The 19,636-nt window shown below is 39.5% G+C and overlaps 1 protein-coding gene across 3 annotated transcripts in view; it reads left to right on the forward strand.

Annotated features, from left to right (window-relative positions):
• The first annotated feature begins 4,170 nt into the window (after positions 1-4,170).
• The window catches only part of LOC106867806 (protein amnionless), a 96,324-nt gene continuing 80,858 nt past the window's right edge, over positions 4,171-19,636 (forward strand). The window contains exons 1-3 of one of the 3 annotated variants that reach the window (XM_089365110.1): positions 4,171-4,782; positions 5,598-5,674; positions 14,451-14,611. In XM_089365110.1, coding sequence (XP_089221236.1) covers positions 5,632-5,674; positions 14,451-14,611 — 204 coding nt within the window. In that variant the 5' untranslated portion in view covers positions 4,171-4,782; positions 5,598-5,631. Of the gene's footprint in view, positions 4,783-5,459; positions 5,675-14,450; positions 14,612-19,636 lie in introns of those variants that run through there. The other 2 variants (XM_014912827.3, XM_052973622.2) reach the window with 2 other exon arrangements.

A 19,636-nucleotide genomic window follows, 5' to 3' on the forward strand; every position in this document is an offset into this window, starting at 1 on the left:
GATAGTGCTTCACCAGTTGGGACTTTGGTGAATAGACTTATCACATCTAGACTCACCATCTGGTTGGATTCAATGGGGGTATCCTTGATCAATTCTGTGAAGTGGGTGGAATTCTTCACGTATGATGTTGACTTTCCTGCTAATGGACTGATTATATCCACCAAGAAGCGGCTCAGTGGATGACATGCTGAACCTCTACAGCTCACTATAGGTCTTAGTGGAATACCTTCCTTGTGAATCTTAGGGAGACCGTACATGTGTGGTAGTTTACTGAAGCAAATATCTCCTTCGGGTAAAACCACCAACAGAAGAGAATATGACCAAAAACTGCGTGTACTCCATCCCATGCAGCTGTGGTAGGTTATACAAAGGCGAAACATGTCGCCCCCTCAAAATAAGGGTAGAAGAACATCACAAAGCTGTGACACGAGGAGATATTGATAAATTGGGTATAGCTGATCATGTATGGAATAATAGAGACCACCTCCCCCTGTGGGATGAAGTTAAAATAATAGACAGGGAACAACACTGGAAAATATGAAAACTAAAAGAAGCAGCACATATGCTAGGACACAACAACCTCCTAAGCAGACCGAGTGCAGATATGAATAGCATATGGGAACCAGTATTGAGGAAGGATAGAAAAATAATAGATTTATAAGCCCTAAAATTCACTCCATAATTGCCCACGGGCATATGGCGTAGTGGTTAAGAGCGCGGGCTACTAACCCCAAGATTCCGAGTTCGATTTACAGCAGCGACCTGATTAATAATAGTAATAATAATAATAATATAATAATAGTAACATCATTAGGAATGAGAACCCAGGTTCAAAAATTCCCCAAGACACCTGATGAAGGCTGGAGGGTATATCAGCCGAAACGTGTTAACAACAAACAAGATGAGGACAAATATCCGTCAAATGTAAATAATGTACAAAACATTTTAACAATTTATTTCATTACATTTCTGAATAAAATTTAGTTCATGATCATCAACATCATTTAATGTTCATTTTCCATGCCAGCATGGGTTGGACAGTTTGACAGGAGCTGGCCAGCTGAAGGACTGTTCAGTCTCCATGTCTGTTTTGGCATGGTTTCTACAGCTGGACGCCCTTCCTAATGCCAACCACATTACAGAGTGCACTGGGTGCTTTTACATGGCACCAGCACTTACGAGCCTGAAAGATTAGGGATGCTCAGCTGGAGAGGGTTGCATGATATGAGCTTGTATACAAGGGCAACCACACTTTAACTTAGCTTGATGTGGCTTTTCAAGCACAGCAAACTGCCAGGAGTCTTGAACCCCTATCATCCCTTTTGTGAGAAGATGACAAGGGAACAAGATTTTTTAAACATCAAATGGCTAGGAGGGTTTACCCAAGTAAAATAGAAATCAAGGGTGTCCATTGGCAACAAATGGTTGAGAACAACTTCTCTACTGTTGTGGAAAAAAGCAAAGGACTCATTATATAATGTAGTCCATGATACTTCTAAAAAGACAGGATGGTCATTGCTGGAATACTTTTGATCAGATGCTGGCTTGATTAGCAGCAGCAGCAACAACAACAATAGAGTGTGCAAGCCAATGTGGAAGCTAATCAGCAGTTGTTTTATCTGCAAGAAATAGCAGAGAAATTTCTTGCCAACTACACTTACAATCACTTTGTTTCTTTCTATATGTCAGGTCTGGATAGAAGGACAGCACCTGTGGTGTTTGTTGGTCCTCTGAGACTGACCACTGAGATTGATTCTGTTCTTCTGCCTAAACAGCAGCAAGTGAAGACCTGCCGGAAAGATATGAGCAAGGAAGAAATTCCAGAGAGCGAAATATTCTTGTGAGAGAGGACTGGATTAGTAAGGGCCAGGAGTGGTTTGACATAGTAAGGGTTTGATTAGTAAGGGCCAGCGATTAGTAAGGGCCAGGAGTGGTTTGACATAAGAAAGGTGATAAGAGGAGGCAAAATAAGTGAGTAGGGTTAGCATGAGACCATCTAGATCCAAGGAGCAGAGGCCATTATGGTATAGGTAGAAAAGAATAACAGAGGGAGTGAGGAGGCTACTGGAGAAGTTAGAACATGGTAGAGAGGGTAAGAAGGTGGTTCAGAGGGTGAGAATATTGCAGAAGAGGTGAGACTATGGCAGAAGATTTGAGAATTTAGTGGATTGTAAGAAGGTCAGACAGTTTTGTGGGTGATGTCTAGTTTGTTAATGTCATCTATAGGGTATCCATGATTCTGAGCCATACAAGAGAGTAGTAAGAATGGCATCTTTATGGACCTATATTTTGGTGTCAAGTTTAATGCCCCTTTTATTCCATAGGTGATGACTGGGTTTACCAAATGCGTTGGTTGCCTTTGCAAGATGGTTGGCAATTTCATCATCAAGGGAAGCACCCAAATTTACTTTACTACCAAGATATGTAAACGACTTCACATAATTTAGGCTTTTCCTGTATAGAAACTCTGCCAGATCAGATTGAAGCCTGGTGCAGCCATCCGGTTCGCCAGTCCTCAGTCAAACCGTCCAACCCATGTTTGAAGGTTATGTTTCACCACTTCATCCCAGGTCTTCCTGGGTCTACTTCTTCCACAGGTTCCCTCAACTGCTTGGGTGTGACACTTTTTCATACAACTGTCCTCATTCATTCGCAACACATGACCATACCAGCGTAGTCGTCTCTCTTGCACATCATATCTGATGCTTCTTAAGTTCAACTTTTCTTTCAGGGTGCTTACACTCTGTCGTGTATGCACACTGACATTACACATCCAGTGGAGCATACTTGCTACATTGCATGCAAGCTTACGCATTTCCTCAGCAGTCACGGCCCATATTTCACTGCCATGTAGCATGGCTGTTTGTACACATGTGTCATAAAGTCTACCTTTTACTCTGAGAGAGAGGCCCTTTGTCATCAGCAGAGGTAAGAGCTCTCTGAACTTTGCCAAGGCTATTCTTATTCTAGCAGCTACACTTTCAGAGCATCCTCCCATCCACTCACCCACTCCGTTACTGACTTGGTCACCTAGGTAACAGAAGCTATCAACTACTTCTAGTTTTTCTCCCTGGAATGTAACAGAAGCTATCTATTTATTTATTTATGTAGGCACACTATATGGTATTTCTGTGAGCCCCTCTTCTGCATACCATGCAGAGCCATTACTCTGATAATACCACGGTCCTGCCATTTTTACTTCTTCACAAAACTTTAGACTTGGATAAATTTACTTTAAGACCCTTCAGTTCAAGGCTTTGCTTCAACATCTGGAATTTCTTCTCCAAATATTTCACAGAACTAGGTCAACAGCACACAGAAGGTCTTATGGACAGATTTACTTGATCAGTGATTGCTTGGGTTTAAAAGCAACAATAACAACATTTACTAACCATTATCATATCAACAATCATCATTGTCAACATCATCATTGTCACTGCTGTCATCATCATTGTCCTCATCATCATTGTAATTGTTGTTATCATCACCGCCATCACCACCACCAACACTGCTACTACCACTGCCAACACCAACATCACCAAGTATCATCATCATCATCATCATCATCCTACCATCGTCATCATCACCACCAACATCAACAGCAACAGTAACACCATCACGACACATACTCACCACCACCACCACAACAACAACAACAACACCACCACCACGGTCACCATCACCAACACCAGCACCACCAGCACCAACATCCTACCATCGTCATCATCATAAATGTAATGTACATTTTTTTCCTAATACTAAAAAGACCAGAATGAACTTGTCAGTGGCAGTCACCTGAAGGTGGTAGATTACTACGATATGGTGGTGGTGGTGGTGGTGAGAACATGAGAAGAGAATAGAGGAAGACATACAGCTAAAAAGGCAGTTCAGTGGTGGGGGTGGACAGGTGCAGGTGGTATATTATCACAAATGAGTCAGTGTGAGGTGGGTGGGTAGAATCTGTTAGTTTGTAAGTATAAATTAATGGTCTGTCCCCAGGGATTATGAAAAAGAATCATATGACCACCAGTTTGGAAGATAGAAATACAGGGGGGGGGTGAACACTGGGTGGTAGAGAGTAGGTGTCGGTGGGGATAAACTTTGATAAGTAAACTCTAATTAATTTTGAGTTTTGAGTGTTAATTTATCAAGAGCTGAGTTGTGTCCACAAAAACAACAACAGTTCCAACAATAACATCATAAACTGACTGGAAGCGAAAAAAAGCAATGCAGACTCTATCTTTGCCACGCAATTCTTATTAAAGATTGCAAAGAACAGTGTGTCAGCAAGTTTCAACTTGTACATATATTTATATCTTTCTAGCTATCCATTTCCTTACCTATCTACCAATCTATCTTTTTCTCTACCTGTCGATTTATCTTTCTTTGAGTTTATCTATCTATCTATCTATCTATCTGTGTGTGTGTGTAAACATATGTATGTATGCATGCAATGTATGTATGTATGTGTATATGCATGTATGTATGTATGTATGTATGTGTGTGTGTATGTACGTATGTATGTGTGTGCATGTGTGTGTGTGTGTGTATGTGCGCGTGTGTGTGTGTGTGTGTACAAAAGTGAGTGTGCTCATGTGTTTACTTAACAGTTCCATTCTGCTTTCCAAAGTCAAACAACTAAATTCCCGCAGAAAAACAAAACAAACCAAAAACATTTCTTTACTTATACAACTTGCCACCAATTTAACACAAATCCTTTTATAGCCTATATAACAATGATTTAGTTTAATTCATTTGACAATGCTACAACATTAAACAAAGGTGATTATAACTGTTTTCACAGTGAAGTTTCTACATAGATACTTGTATACATGTATACATGCATACTTACACATATATGTGTAAATATGTGTGCGTGTGTATGTGTGTGTACATGTGTATGTGTATGTATATATATATGATGATGATGATGATGATATACACACACATGTATATATGTGTATGTATGTATATGCACATACATATAGTTATTCATGCACACACCTATATATATATACACCTATATATATATATATATACACCTATATACATATATACACCTATATATATATATATATATACACACCTATGTGTATATGTATATATACCTATATATATATGTATATATATACCAATATATATATACACACGTACACATATATATATACATATGTATATATTTATATATATATATATATATATATATATATATATTTATACACACACATACACACACACATACATACATATACATAAATACATATATATATGCATGTGTGTATGTATGTATGTGTACAATATTTTGTCAGGCCAACAATAGAAAGGAAAGTGAAAAGAATGAAGCATTGAAGAAGAAACTAAGATAAAGAAACGGTGGGGGGAAGACAGGGAGGGAGAGAGGGTGAGAGAAATAGTGTGAATGCAAAAGAGAGAATTACAGAGAGGGTTACAGAGGAGGAGAGAGAAAGAGTAAAAGAAAGACAGACAGAGACAGTGAGGGAAAGTGGCAAGTACCATAAATCTCTTTCATACTTTGTGAGGAGAAAAATATTCAACTAGTCAAACATTACTCTAGATCCTCATTATATTCCTTACAGAAATTAGAATTGTTACTCTTCAAGAATTAAAACTATGGAACTATGGATTGTCATTCTTCTCCTCTGTTTCAAAACAGGTGAGAAATTTCTTTCTTTTTCTACTTTTTTTTTTTGTTTAAGCTTTATTTTATTTCTTTTTTTCTTTTTTGCTTTCCTTTTCCTTTTTTGATCTACGTTTTACCTATTTTCTTTTTCCAATTTATATTCTTTGATTTCATTGATTTTTTACATTTTCAATGTTTTCCTTTTCCTTGTCTTCCTTTTACTTTTTCTTTCATTTATACATTTTTATTTTATTTTATTTTGTTTTTTTTGGTTGATTTTTAAGGTGGTGGACGAGGTGAAGCAAACATCACATACACATTAGGAATAGTTAAGTCTAACTGTGAATTCTCCATTCTACTAACACATTAAAGCACACATCTCCCTCTACCATGCTCTCTTTCTCTCTCTCTCTCTCTCTCTCTCTCTCTCTCTCTCTCTCACTCTCTCTCACTCTCTCTTTTTCCCTTTCACTCACTCTCCTTCTTTGTACATACACAAATGCAGTTACACACAGATGTACACTCACTCTCACACATACTCACACTCACACGTGTGCATGTTTGTAGTTATGCATCAATCATTGAGTTTATGTTTGTCCCCTTATTACTTGATAACCATTATTGGTTTATTTGCATACCCATAATTTAGCAGTTTGGCAAAAAGTGGTTGATCATATAAGTATGACATTTGTAGGAAAAATAAGTCAAGTGAGGTTGACTTGTTTAACTAAGCCCTTCAAAGATGGTGTACCAGCATGAATGTTGCCCGATGAGTAGAAAAAGTAGAAGAGCAAAAATTAGAAGAGTATATATATATATATATATATATATACTCTTCTAATTTTATATATATATATATATATATATATATATATATATATATATATATATATATATGTATGTGTGTGTGTGTGTGTGTGTGTGTGTGTGTGTGTGTGTGTGTGTGTATATATATATATATATATATATCAGTGGGGGCGCAATGGCCCAGTGATTAGGGCAGCGGACTCACGGTCATAGGATCGTGGTTTCGATTCCCAGACCGGGTGTTGTGAGTGTTTATTGAGCGAAAACACCTAAAGCTCCACGAGGCTCCGGCAGGGGATGGTGGCCAACCCTGCTGTACTCTTCCACCACAATCTTCTCACACTCTTACTTCCTGTTTCTGTTGTGCCTGCAATTCAAAGGGTCAGCCTTGTCACACTGTGTCATGCTGATTATCCCTGAGAACTACGTTAAGGGTACATGTGTCTGTGGAGTGCTCAGCCACTTGCATGTTAATTTCACGAGCAGGCTGTTCCGTTGATCGGATCAACAGGAACCCTCGACGTCATAAGCGATGAAGTGCCAACAACAATATATATATCATCATCATCATCATCCTCATCATCGTCATCGTCATCGTCGTAGTTTAACATCTGCTTTCCATGCTGGCATGAGTTGGATGGTTTGACTGAGGACTGGTGAGCCAGAAGGCTGCACCAGGCTCAATCTGATCTGGCAAAGTTTCTACAGCTGGATGCCCTTCCTAATGCCAACCACTCCAAGAGTGTAGTGGGTGCTTTTTACGTGCCACCAGCATGAGGGCCAGTCAGGCGGTTCTGGCAACAACTACGCTCAAAAGGTGTTTTTTTACATGCCACATACATGGAACTCTCAGCATTTAAGTCAATCTCATTAATTTCTGATGAATAAAATTTTTTTTTAAATATATGCATAGTTATAGGCATGGCAGTGTGGTAAGAAGTTTGCTTACCAAGCACATGGTTCTTTCCAGTCCCACTGAATAACACCTTGGGCAGGTATCTTCTACTGTGTAAGTAGAATAGAGAATTCACAGCTGAACTTAACCGTTCCTATTAGGTACCTGGTGTTTGCTTCACCTCATCCACTATCCTAAAAATCTACTACAGACCCAGGCAGACCAAAGTTTTGTGAGTGGATTTGGTAGACAAAAACCAAAAGAAGCCTGTCATGTGTGTGTTTGTGTGTGTGTGTGTGTGTGTGCACGCGCACGCATGCACTTGTCTTCCAGCACTGCTTGCCAACTGGTACTTGTTTGCAACCCCATAATTTAGCAGTTCAGTAAGCAAGACCAATATAATAAATACCAGGCTTTAAAAAACAATAAGTGCCAGGGTCGATTCACTCAACTAAAACCCTTCAAGGTGATGTCCCAGCATGACAAGAGTCGAATGATTGAAACAAGTATAAGATATACAACAAAAGATATTTATGCACTGAGTTCTATTTATTCTATTTGTTCTGGCTATTCTAATAGACCAGTGGAGCCATACTATAAAAGAATAAGGCACAAATGCAATACAGCAAATATACCAAAAAATACTCCAAACGGAAATACACAAATCACACACAAAAATCTATTACATTAATCAAATACTTAAAAACGGTTTGATCGATGAACAAACTGATGCAACTAGGACTCCATCAGTTTCAATGACAAGGGTTCTAGTTGATCCAATCAATGGAACTGCCTGCTCATGAAATTATGGCTGTGTGGTGAGTAACTTGTTTACCAACCACATGATTCTGGGTTCAGTTCCACTGCATGGCACCTTGGGCAAGTGTCTTCTACTATAGCCTCAGGCTGACCAGAGCCTTGTAAGTGAATTTGGCAGACAGAAACTGAAAGGAGCCTGTCGTATATATATATATATTGCCTAGCTCTTTGAAACGCCGGTGTTAAAAACCGAGGTAGCTGATGAAGTAGAATGTTCTTTATGTGGCTTGTGTGTTTCCTGTCTCTGTTTTGTTTGCAATGTCCTGTACCCAGATATGCACCTATACATACAGGTGGATGTCGGTATGCACATACCTGTACATATATATGTATATACTCATTTACTATTTGTTTATATATATATGATTGACCGTTGACTGAACACTATTCAATTTTTTTTCTCCGTGTTTTTCTCCTTGTCTCCGTATTCTTTCTGTTGAAGAGCGTAGCTCGAAACGTCAAAGACTTTCCGTATTCCCGAGCGTCATACTAATATATACTTTTGTTATTTACACCACCTGTCCTCGTCTGTTGTTATTTTTTGTATATTCTCCCATATATATATATATATATATATATATATATATATATATATATATATATATATATATATATATATATATATATTTAATGAAGAATAAATGGAGCAAAACGCATATAATAAATAAGTTCCTTTATATTCGTTTTGCTCCATTTATTCTTTATTGTATCAACTCTTTAACATGGAATTTCTACCCCTTAACCAGGTGTAATATCCCAGTTTCTTTGTGAATTTTGCTACCCTGGTAACTATTAACATATTTACCTTATCAAAGTTTTTCAACTAAGATATTATAAATACATACACAAATATATACATATATGTATATATATATATATAATTAGTACAAATTAAAAGGGTAAAGGATTATCAATTTATTAATTAATAAATCAATTAACAATTAACAATTTTTACCAAGCCCATCGGTATGAAAGCACCATTATTGGTGGAGAACTTATTTAAAAGCTCATATATATATATAAATATAATTAAGGGATCAGCAAATATTTGCTTCACCATATACTGAAGTTCAGAAATAGCAGCTAAAAAAGCTGAGAATCCCACAGATAGCATCACTTGTAACTCACAAAGGCAAAAACAAGAAGAAAAAACAATGAAAACTAACCAATTCCGATGTTTAACAGTAGACGCGTTTCTAGATCATGATTGATAATAATCAATTTCCTTCATCAATACTGTATTCCAGTAGTAAATTTGACTATGCTAGCAAACTGTGTAAGCATGGATTAGCAACATTCCACACCGACACAGGTCTGAAAGCATAACCGAATCCACCTCGGTCAGCCAGTCTAACTGTCCTTCCCTCAAGAAATTACCATGTGCGCGACAAGTGATATCGCAGAGAATCTGCGTATACTACCAGGGAGTGAATAATTATTACAAATTAAAAGGGTAAAGGATTATCAATTTATTAATTAATAAATCAATTAACAATTAACAATTTTTACCAAGCCCATCGGTATGAAAGCACCATTATTGGTGGAGAACTTATTTAAACGCTCATATATATTTATAAATATAATTAAGGGATCAGCAAATATTTGCTTCACCATATACCGAAGTTCAGAAATAGCAGCTAAAAAAGCTGAGAATCCCACAGATAGCATCACTTGTCACTCACAAAGGCAAAAACAAGAAGAAAAAACAATGAAAACTAACCAATTCCGATGTTTAACAGTAGACGCGTTTCTAGATCATGATTGATAATGATTAATAATTGATGAAGGAAATTGATTATTATCAATCATGATCTAGAAACGCGTCTACTGTTAAACATCGGAATTGGTTAGTTTTCATTGTTTTTTCTTCTTGTTTTTGCCTTTGTGAGTGACAAGTGATGCTATCTGTGGGATTCTCAGCTTTTTTAGCTGCTATTTCTGAACTTCGGTATATGGTGAAGCAAATATTTGCTGATCCCTTAATTATATTTATATATATATATATATATATACACACATATATGTATGCATGTGTATATGTTTGTGTGTCAGTGTTTGTCCCCCCCCCACTCAACTTTGCTTGACAACTGACGCTGGTGTGTTTACATCCCTGTAACATAGCAGTTTGGCAAAAGAGACCGATAGAATAAGTACTAGGCTTATAAAGAATGTCCTGAGGTCGATTTGCTCAACTAAAGGCAGTGCTCCAGCATGGCCACAGTCAAATGACTGAAAAAGTGTAAGAATAAAAGAATAAAAGAATACAAGTAGCTGAGCACTCCACAGACACACATACCCATAACATAGTTCTCAAGGAGATTCAGCATAACACAGAATGTAACAAAACTGGCCCTTTGAATTACAGGTACTACTCCTTTTTGCCAGCTGAGTGGACTGGAGTTTGTGAAATAAAGTGTCTTGCTCAAGGACACAACGTGCCACCAGGAATCGAGCTCACGACCTTACAATAGTGTGCCAAATACCCTAACTAATAAGCCACAGACCATCACCACAAAATATATCATGCCTGATCACAAACTTAAACTCATAATGTACTACGAAAACATCAAAACTAAAAACTCCCTTATCAATATCACACCATGAAATATGAGCCTGAAGACAAACTGCAGATGACCAATATGATCCCTAAATTTGACTAAAACTGAAAGTTGCAAACTACGGGACACTGCTGTAACACTGGAAAGTACAATGTACATATTTATACACATCTGTATACACATATATATACACACAAACACACACACACACACACACACACACACACACACACACACACACACACACACATACACACTCATCACCATCATTATCATCATTACAATGTATGATGATGTCAACTTTTCCATGCTTGCATGGTACCCAGCAAAATTTGTTGAGGTAGGTTTTCTACTGCTGGATGCTCTTCCTGTCACCAACCCTCACCTGGTTTCAAGCAAGGTTAATGTGCCTCAAGAGCAGACACATTTCTCGTGAGAACATTGGAAATGAATATCATTGGTATGATGGTGAGACTCCTCTACAACCGTCATGTATTGTCTACACAAAGTTATACACAAATACCCATACATATACACACACTTATATGTGTATATGTGTGTGCATAAATATATATACACATATATATATATATATATATATACACACATATATATATATATATATATATATATATATATATATATATATATACATATATATATATATATATGTATATATATCATCATCATCATCATCAGCGTTTAACATGCTAGCATGGGTTGGACGATTTGACTGAGGACTGGTGAACTGGATGGCTACACCAGGCTCCATTCTGATCTGGCAGAGATTCTACAGCTGGATACCTTTCCTAATGCCAACCACTCTGAGAGTGTATTGGGTGCTTTATGTGTCACTGGCACGAAGGCCAGTCTGGTGGTACTGGCAACGGCCACTCTCAAATGGTGTTTTTTACGTGCCACCTGCATAGTCAGTCCAGCAGCACTGGCAATGACCTCGCTCGAATGTTTTGTTCACATGCCACTGGCACAAGTGCCAGTAAGGCGACGCTGGTAACAATCACGTTCAGATAGTGCTTTTTACATGCCACCAGCACAGAAGCCAGACGGCTGCTCTAGCAGTGATCCTGCTCGGATGGTGCAGTTAGCACTCCACTGGCACTAGTGCCAGTCATTGAATTTGGTTCAGTTTCGATTTTACTTGCCCCAACAGGTCTTCACACGCAGAGTTTAGTGTCCAATGAAGGAAGGTTGACATGGGTGCCAGTCATCGAATTTGGTTCGATTTCGAATTCGATTTCGATTTCACTTGCCTCAAGCAGGGTTTTGTGTCCAAAGAAGGAAAGGTACACATAAGTGTGCTGGCTACACCCCTGGTAAAGGCCATGGGTTATGGTCTCACTTGTCTTGCCGGTTCTTCTCAAGCACAGCATATTTCCAAAGATCTCGGTCACTAGTCATTGCCTCGGTAAGGCCTAATGTTCGAAGGTCGTGCTTCACAACCTCATCCCAGGTCTTCCTGGGTTTACCTCTTCCACAAGTTTCCTTAACTGCTAAAGTGTGACACTTTTCCACACAGTTGTCTGCATTCATTCACAACACATGACCATACCAGCATAGTTGTCTCTCTTGCACACCACATCTGATGCTTCTTAAATCCAACTTTTCTTTCAGAGTGCTTACACTCTATCGTGTATGCACACTGACATTACACATCCATCGGAGCATACTGGCTTCATTCCTTGCAAGCTTACACATGTCCTCAGCAGTCATGGCTCATGTTTCACTGCCATGTAGCATGGCTGTTTGTACACATGCGTCATACAGTCTACCTTTTACTCTGAGCGAGAGATCCTTTGTCACCAGCAGAGGTAAGAGCTCTCTAAACTTTGCCCAAACTATTTTTATTCTAGTAGCTACACTTTCAGAGCATCTACTCCCACTACTGACTCAGCACCCTAGGTAACAGAAGCTATCAACTACTTCTAGTTTTTCTCCCTGGAATGTGACAGAAGCTGTTCTCTGTACATTTTCAGTGTTTATAGCATCTGAGCATTTGCTGCATACAAAAACTATCTTCCCAGTTAGCCTTCCTTTGATATTGCTGCACCTCATGTGTCCATAGCTTACACTTGGTACATCTTATGGAGTTTCTACCTATGCCTTTTCTACAGATTAAGCAGGGCCATCTACCTGAAGGGATTTGTGTTTTGTCTGCCTTCCTACTTATTAAGACTTTGGTTTTAGCTAAGTTAGCTCTAAGGCCCTTTGATTCTAATCCTTGCTTCCACACCTGAAACTTTTCCTCCAGTTCTGATAGTGACTCAGCAATTAGAGCAAGGTCATCAGCATAGAGGAGCTCCCATGGGCATCCTGTCTTGAATTCCTCTGTTATTGCCTGGAGGACTATGATGAATAAGAGGGGGCCGAGGACTGATCCTTGGTGGACCCCTACACCTATTCGGAATTGTTCACTGTACTTATTGCCAACCCTCATCTTACTGACAGCATCCCTGTACATGGCTTGCACAGCTCTCACTAACCATTCATCTATCCCTAGTTTCTCCATTGATCACCAGATAAGTTATCGGGGGACCCTGTCAAAGACTTTTTCCATGTCAACGAAAGCCAGGTACAGAGGTTTATCTTTGACAAGGTATTTCTTCTGCAGCTGTCTTACCAGAAATATAGCATCAGTGGTGCTTTTCCCAGGCATGAACCCAAACTGCAAGACAAACAGACAGGCAGATAGAGAAATAGAGAGATAGATAGATAGAAAGAGAGAGAGAGAGAAGAGAGAAAAGTGATAGATAGAAAGAGAAAGAGAGAGAGAGGGAGATAGAAGGAGAGAGAAGGAGAGTGAGAGACAGAGAGAAAAAGAGAGAAATATAAAGTGTGTGTGCAAATATATAGCAGAAAGCATGGTGTAATGCTTTAATCTCTTCCTGCAAATGTCTGAATTCTTCATCAAAAGGAAACAAACTTTTGAAGGTAACACATTCCATTTCACATTTACAGATTCGTGGATATAATACACAGTACAGCAAAAGAAAAAGAACCTCATATTCACCATTCTTGATAAATGTTTCAACAGCAAACATGAAGTTTGTACTGATCCAAATCATGAGGAATCACTACAAGAATGTGGTAAAAAAATTAGCTACATGAAAATATTGGGAATAAGTTGATCTGATTAATGGAACAGCCTGCTCATGAAATTAACCTGCAAGTGGCTGAGCACTCCACAGACATGTATCTTTAAGATACTTCTCATGTTAATTCAGCATGACACAGAATGTGACAAGGCTTTACCTTTGAATTACAAGTACAACTCATTTTTGCTAGCCAAGTGGACTGAAGCAATATGAAATAAAGTGTCATGATCAAATATACAATGTGCCACTACGAACTGAATAACCTAATCACTAAGCCATGTACCTTCAGAAGATACTATTACCACCTGCCTAATTTCACTATCACTACATCAATGAACTTGTAAAATATGGGAGGTTTTCCTAATGTATGTATGCATGTATATATGCATACATGTATGCATGCATGCATGCAAGTCAGTTAGGGTTCATTGATTCAAAAGGGAGAAAAAAAGGTTGTAAAAAGAACCAATGTGTGGACAAAATACAATGGTGAATGGCTTCATTTGAACTCATGATATGGTCTATTGTTGTACTCCTATAACAACTTACCTAGTGAGTATGTCCATTTTACAGTAATATATGATTACAATGGAAGACATTTTGTTCTTGTGTTTCAGAATTTGTTGATGGCCACTATAAGAGATGGATTCGGAATACAAACTTCGGAAACAACTTAAATTGGAATACTGGAAGATCTCCATGTGGGGATGACAGTGTAGTGATCCCAGCTGAATCTCCACCAGTTTTCATCAATATCAATACAACTATGAAAGAAATTGTATGTATCTGTTGAATTTATAATATAATCATGAGTGTTTTCAATGTTCATAAATTTTTTGAAGAAGCTGTTACATGCAATATTGATAACACAAATCCATATAGTAGTTGGTATATAAATATCATCATCATCATCATCATCTTTTAACCCTTCAGCATTTAAACCAACCAGATCTGGCCAAAGCATGCTATCTGCTTTATGTTCAAACTGGCCACTTCTGGTCTCTCAACCCTACCCTACAATGTCATTCTAAAAATGTATAATCACATGATTGAAATTTCAAAGCTACAAGGTAATGCATGATTGATTGAAAACAATATGAATAAATAAACATTACATTTGACAGAATAATCTGAATGCTAAAGGATTAATGTCTATTTTCCATGCTGGCATGGTTTAGATGGTTTGACAGTCTCCAATGAGTAGAAGACATGTGGCTTAGTGGTTAGGGTATTCAGCTCACAATCATAAGGTCAAGAGTTCAATTCCTGACAACACATTGTGTCCTTGAGCAAAACACTTTATTTCACATTGCTCCAGTCCACTCAGCTGGCAAACACAAGTTGTACCTGTATTTCAAAGGGCCAGCCTTGTTATATTCTGTGTCACACTGAATCTTCCTGAGAACTATGTTAAGGGTAAATATGTCTGGAAAGTGCACAGCCACTTGCATGTTAATTTCATGAGCATGCTGTTTCATTGATTGGATCAACTGGAACCCTCAACGTTGTAAGCAATGGTGTGCCAGTTATCCAATGGGTCCAAGAACTGCACCATACTCCACTCTCTGCTTTGGCATGGTTTCTATGGTTACATACCCTTTCTAATGTCAACCATTTTATAGAATGTACTGGGTGCTTTTTTTTTTTTACGTGCCACTAGCACTAATGAGATTTCTATGCAGCATGCAAGACAATGAAACCTGAAGAGGGGATCAGCTTTATGGTAGTAGATGAGAGGTTATAATATGAGAGAAGTGAGTGGAACAGAGTAAGTCATTTTAGAGGAGCCTCATGGATTCTCATATTTAGAAGAGACTTACTTGTTCAGAGTTTCATCGAGAAGTTCACATGCGGTCACATGTGCATCAACACTTTGGGATAGTGTGATCTATAGCAGACGATTGTCGGATGTTACAGAAGAATTGTTGAGCAGGTCACTAGTGATTACTGAAGCAGATGTAGCCTTGGTTTGTAAGCAAGTTCTATAGAAGTGAGGGGGTCCAGTGAATCCTCACGGTACAAGGTGAATAGAAATGAGTGAGTGGGTGGGTAGGTGTGGGAGTTGCAAGAGTGTATAGGAAGCAAGAGATGGGGAAAGGGAGAGGAAAGAGGAGGGAGGTAACAGTTGTAATAGTTAGATAGGGTTGAAGGGCGGATGCAGGGAACAGTGGATAAGGCGTGGGGCATAACCAATAGTGCATGAGTTGAAGAAGGTAAAGGGATGCATAAGAGAGTGAGGTGCCATACTCTAGGACTGAACCTGACACTATGTGGGTGAGAAGTGCACTTCTTAACTGTACAAGCATGTGTGTGTGTGTGTGTGCATGTGCACACGTGCGTGCACATGTGTTTGTATGCCTCTTATCTTTTACTAATGGAGGCGTAATGGCCCAGTGGTTAAGGCAGCGGACTCGTGGTCATAGGATTGTGGTTTCGATTCTCAGACCGGGCGTTGTGAGTGTTTATTGAGCGAAAACACCTAAAAGCTCCACGAGACTCTGGCAGGGGATGGTGGCGAACCCTGCTGTACTCTTTCACCACAACTTTCTCTCACTCTTACTTCCTGTTTCTGTTGTGCCTGTAATTCAAAGGGTCAGCCTTGTCACACTGTGTCACGCTGAGTATCCCCGAGAACTACGTTAAGGGTACACGTGTCTGTGGAGTGCTCAGCCACTTGCACGTTAATTTCACGAGCAGGCTGTTCTGTTGATCGGATCAACAGGAACCCTCGACGTCGTAAGCGACGGAGTGCCAACAATCTATTACTTGTTTCAGTCATTAGACTGCAGCTATGCTGGGCCACCACCTTGAAGAACCTTAGTCAAATGAATCGACCCCTGTACAGAAATCCCTCGCCATATCACAGTTCATCTATTGCAGTTTATTATTTAAGCTTATGTTGATTCCTCCGTTGTGTTGTTTTGCATTTAAAATAAAATAAGTATATACAAATTATAAAAATAGTAAAAAAAGATATACAGTACAGTACTGTTTCTACTTCACAGATTCTGGAACATAACACACACAATAGTCAAGAGATTACCGTACTTGTTAATTTTAAAGCCTCGTACTTATTTTATTGGTCTCTTATACTGAACTGTTAAGTTCCAGGGACATAAACATGCAACACTAATTGTCAAGTGATGGTGGGGAACAAACATAGACATAAACACACACACACTTGTACATATATATACACACAACAGGTTTCTTTCAGTTTCCATCTACCAAATCCACTCACAAAACTTTGGTTGGTCCAAAGTTATAGCTAAAGACACTTGCCCAAGATTTCACGAAGTGAGACTGAACCCAGAACTATGTAGTTGGGAGACAAACTTTTTACCACACAACTACACATGTGCCTCTGTGTGTGTGTGTGTGTGTGTGTGTGTGTGTGTGTGTGTGTGTGTGTGTGTGTGTGTGTGTGTGTGTGAGTGTATAAAATTGGCAGTGTCAGAAAAGTTACCTTTCTTTTTGATGGGATACAATGCAATGTATTGCAAACAACTGGGATTGATCCCATTGAAAAAGAAGTATTAAAGACTGCTGGAAACCAGTTGCACATGTCATTTGTTTATATGTGTGTATGCATGTGTGCTTGTGTGTGTGTGTATATGTATGTGCATATGTGCATGCACACATGTGTGCGTAAATATTGATATTTCCCAGCTTTGCTTGTCACTGCCTGAGAAAATGAGATTATGATACTTACATTGTTGGCATTGTGAAAATTTGAAAAAAATTCTCATGTAAATTTTACTAGATGAACCCATTAACTTAACAAAGGAGTGCAGTTGGTTTCTGACTGTTTCAACCTCTGTTGTGCCACTAATTTTATAGCTGATTGTGCTGGAACATGGGTTCAATACTATGCAATACTTTATTCACTCAAAACAAACTCATGCACAGGAACGTCTTGGTCTTTTGGAATGTTTGCACAGACTTATTTCCAAAACTCAGTATGTCCACACAAACTTATGAGCTGACTTCCACCATGTATATATATATATCATCATCATCATCATCATCATCATCATCATTTAACATCCGCTTTCCATGGGTTGGACGATTTGACTGAGGACTGGTGAAACCGGATGGCAACACCAGGCTCCAATCTAATTTAGCAGAGTTTCTACAGCTGGATGCCCTTCCTAACGCCAACCACTCAGAGAGTGTAGTGGGTGCTTTTACGTGTCACCCGCACGAAAACGGCCACACTCGAAATGGTGTCTTTTATGTGCCACCCGCACAAGCCAGTCCAGGGGCACTGGCAACGATCTCGCTCGAAAATCCTACAGGAGCCAGTCAGGCGGTACTGGCAACGGCCACGCTCAAAATGGTGCATCTCATGTGCCACCCGCACAAGAGCCAGTCCAGGGGCACTGGCAACGATCTTACATGGCTTGCCGGGTCTTCTCACGCACAGCACATTTCCAAAGGTCTCGGTCAGTAGTCATCGCCTCGGTGAGGCCCAATGTACGAAGGTCTTGCCTCACCACCTCAGCCCAGGTCTTCCTGGGCCTACCTCTTCCACGAGTTCCCTCAATTGTTAGGGTGTGGCACTTTTTCACGCAGCTATCCTCATCCATTCTCACCACATGTCCATACCAGCGCAATCGTCTCTCTTGCACACCACAACTGATGCTTCTAATGTTCAGCTTTTCTCTCAAGATACTTACACTCTGACGGGTATTCACATTGACATTACACATCCAACGGAGAATACTGGCTTCATTCCTTGCGAGCTTATGTATGTCCTCAGCAGTTACAGCCCATGTTTCACTGCCATGTAGCATGGCTGTTCGTACGCATGCGTCATACAGTCTGCCTTTTACTCTGAGTGAGAGTCCCTTTGTCGCCAGCAGGGGTAAGAGCTCTCTAAACTTTGCCCAGGCTATTCTTATTCTAGCAGCTACACTTTCAGCGCACCCACCCCCACTACTAACTTGGTCGCCCAGATAGCGGAAGCTATCGACTACCTCTAGTTTTTCACCCTGGAATGAGATAGAAGTTGTTTCCTGTTTGTTCACAGTCTTTATTGCACCTGAACATCTGCCACAAACAAAAACTAACTTCCTAGTTAACCTGCCTTTGATGTTGCTGCACCTCTTATGTGTCCATAGCTTGCACCGGGTACATCTTATAGAGTTACTACCTACTCCTTTTCTACAACTGAGCAGGGCCATCTACCTGAAGGGGTTTGTTTTATCTACCTTCCTACTTATTAGGATTTTGGTTTTAGCTAGGTTGACTCTAAGGCCCTTCAATTCTAGACCTTGCTTCCACACCTGAAACTTCTCCTCTAGTTCTGATAGTGACTCCGCAATTAGGGCAAGGTCATCAGCATAGAGGAGCTCCCAGGGCAACCTGTCTTGAACTCCTCTGTGACTGCCTGGAGGACTATGATAAATAAGAGGGGGCTGAGGACGGAACCTTGGTGGACCCCTACCTCTACCCGGAATTCATTGCTGTACTCATTTCCAACCCTCACCTTACTGGCAGCATCTCTGTACATGGCTCGCACAGCTCTCACTAACCATTCTTCTATCCCAAGTTTCCTCATTGACCACCAGATAAGGGATCGGGGGACCCTGTCAAAGGCTTTTTCATGTCAACGAAAGCCAGGTACAGAGGTTTATCCTTAGCTAGGTATTTCTCCTGCAGCTGTCTCACTAGAAATAAGGCATCAGTAGTGCTTTTACCTGGCACGAACCCAAACTGCATCTCATCTAAATTGATTCGCTCCCTAATTAGTTGGACTATGACCCTCTCTGTAACTTTCATAACCTGATCTAACAGCTTG

This window comes from Octopus bimaculoides, chromosome Z (assembly GCF_046866305.1).
Source record: "Octopus bimaculoides isolate indiv1 chromosome Z, ASM4686630v1, whole genome shotgun sequence".
Taxonomy (NCBI): Eukaryota; Metazoa; Mollusca; class Cephalopoda; order Octopoda; family Octopodidae; genus Octopus; species Octopus bimaculoides.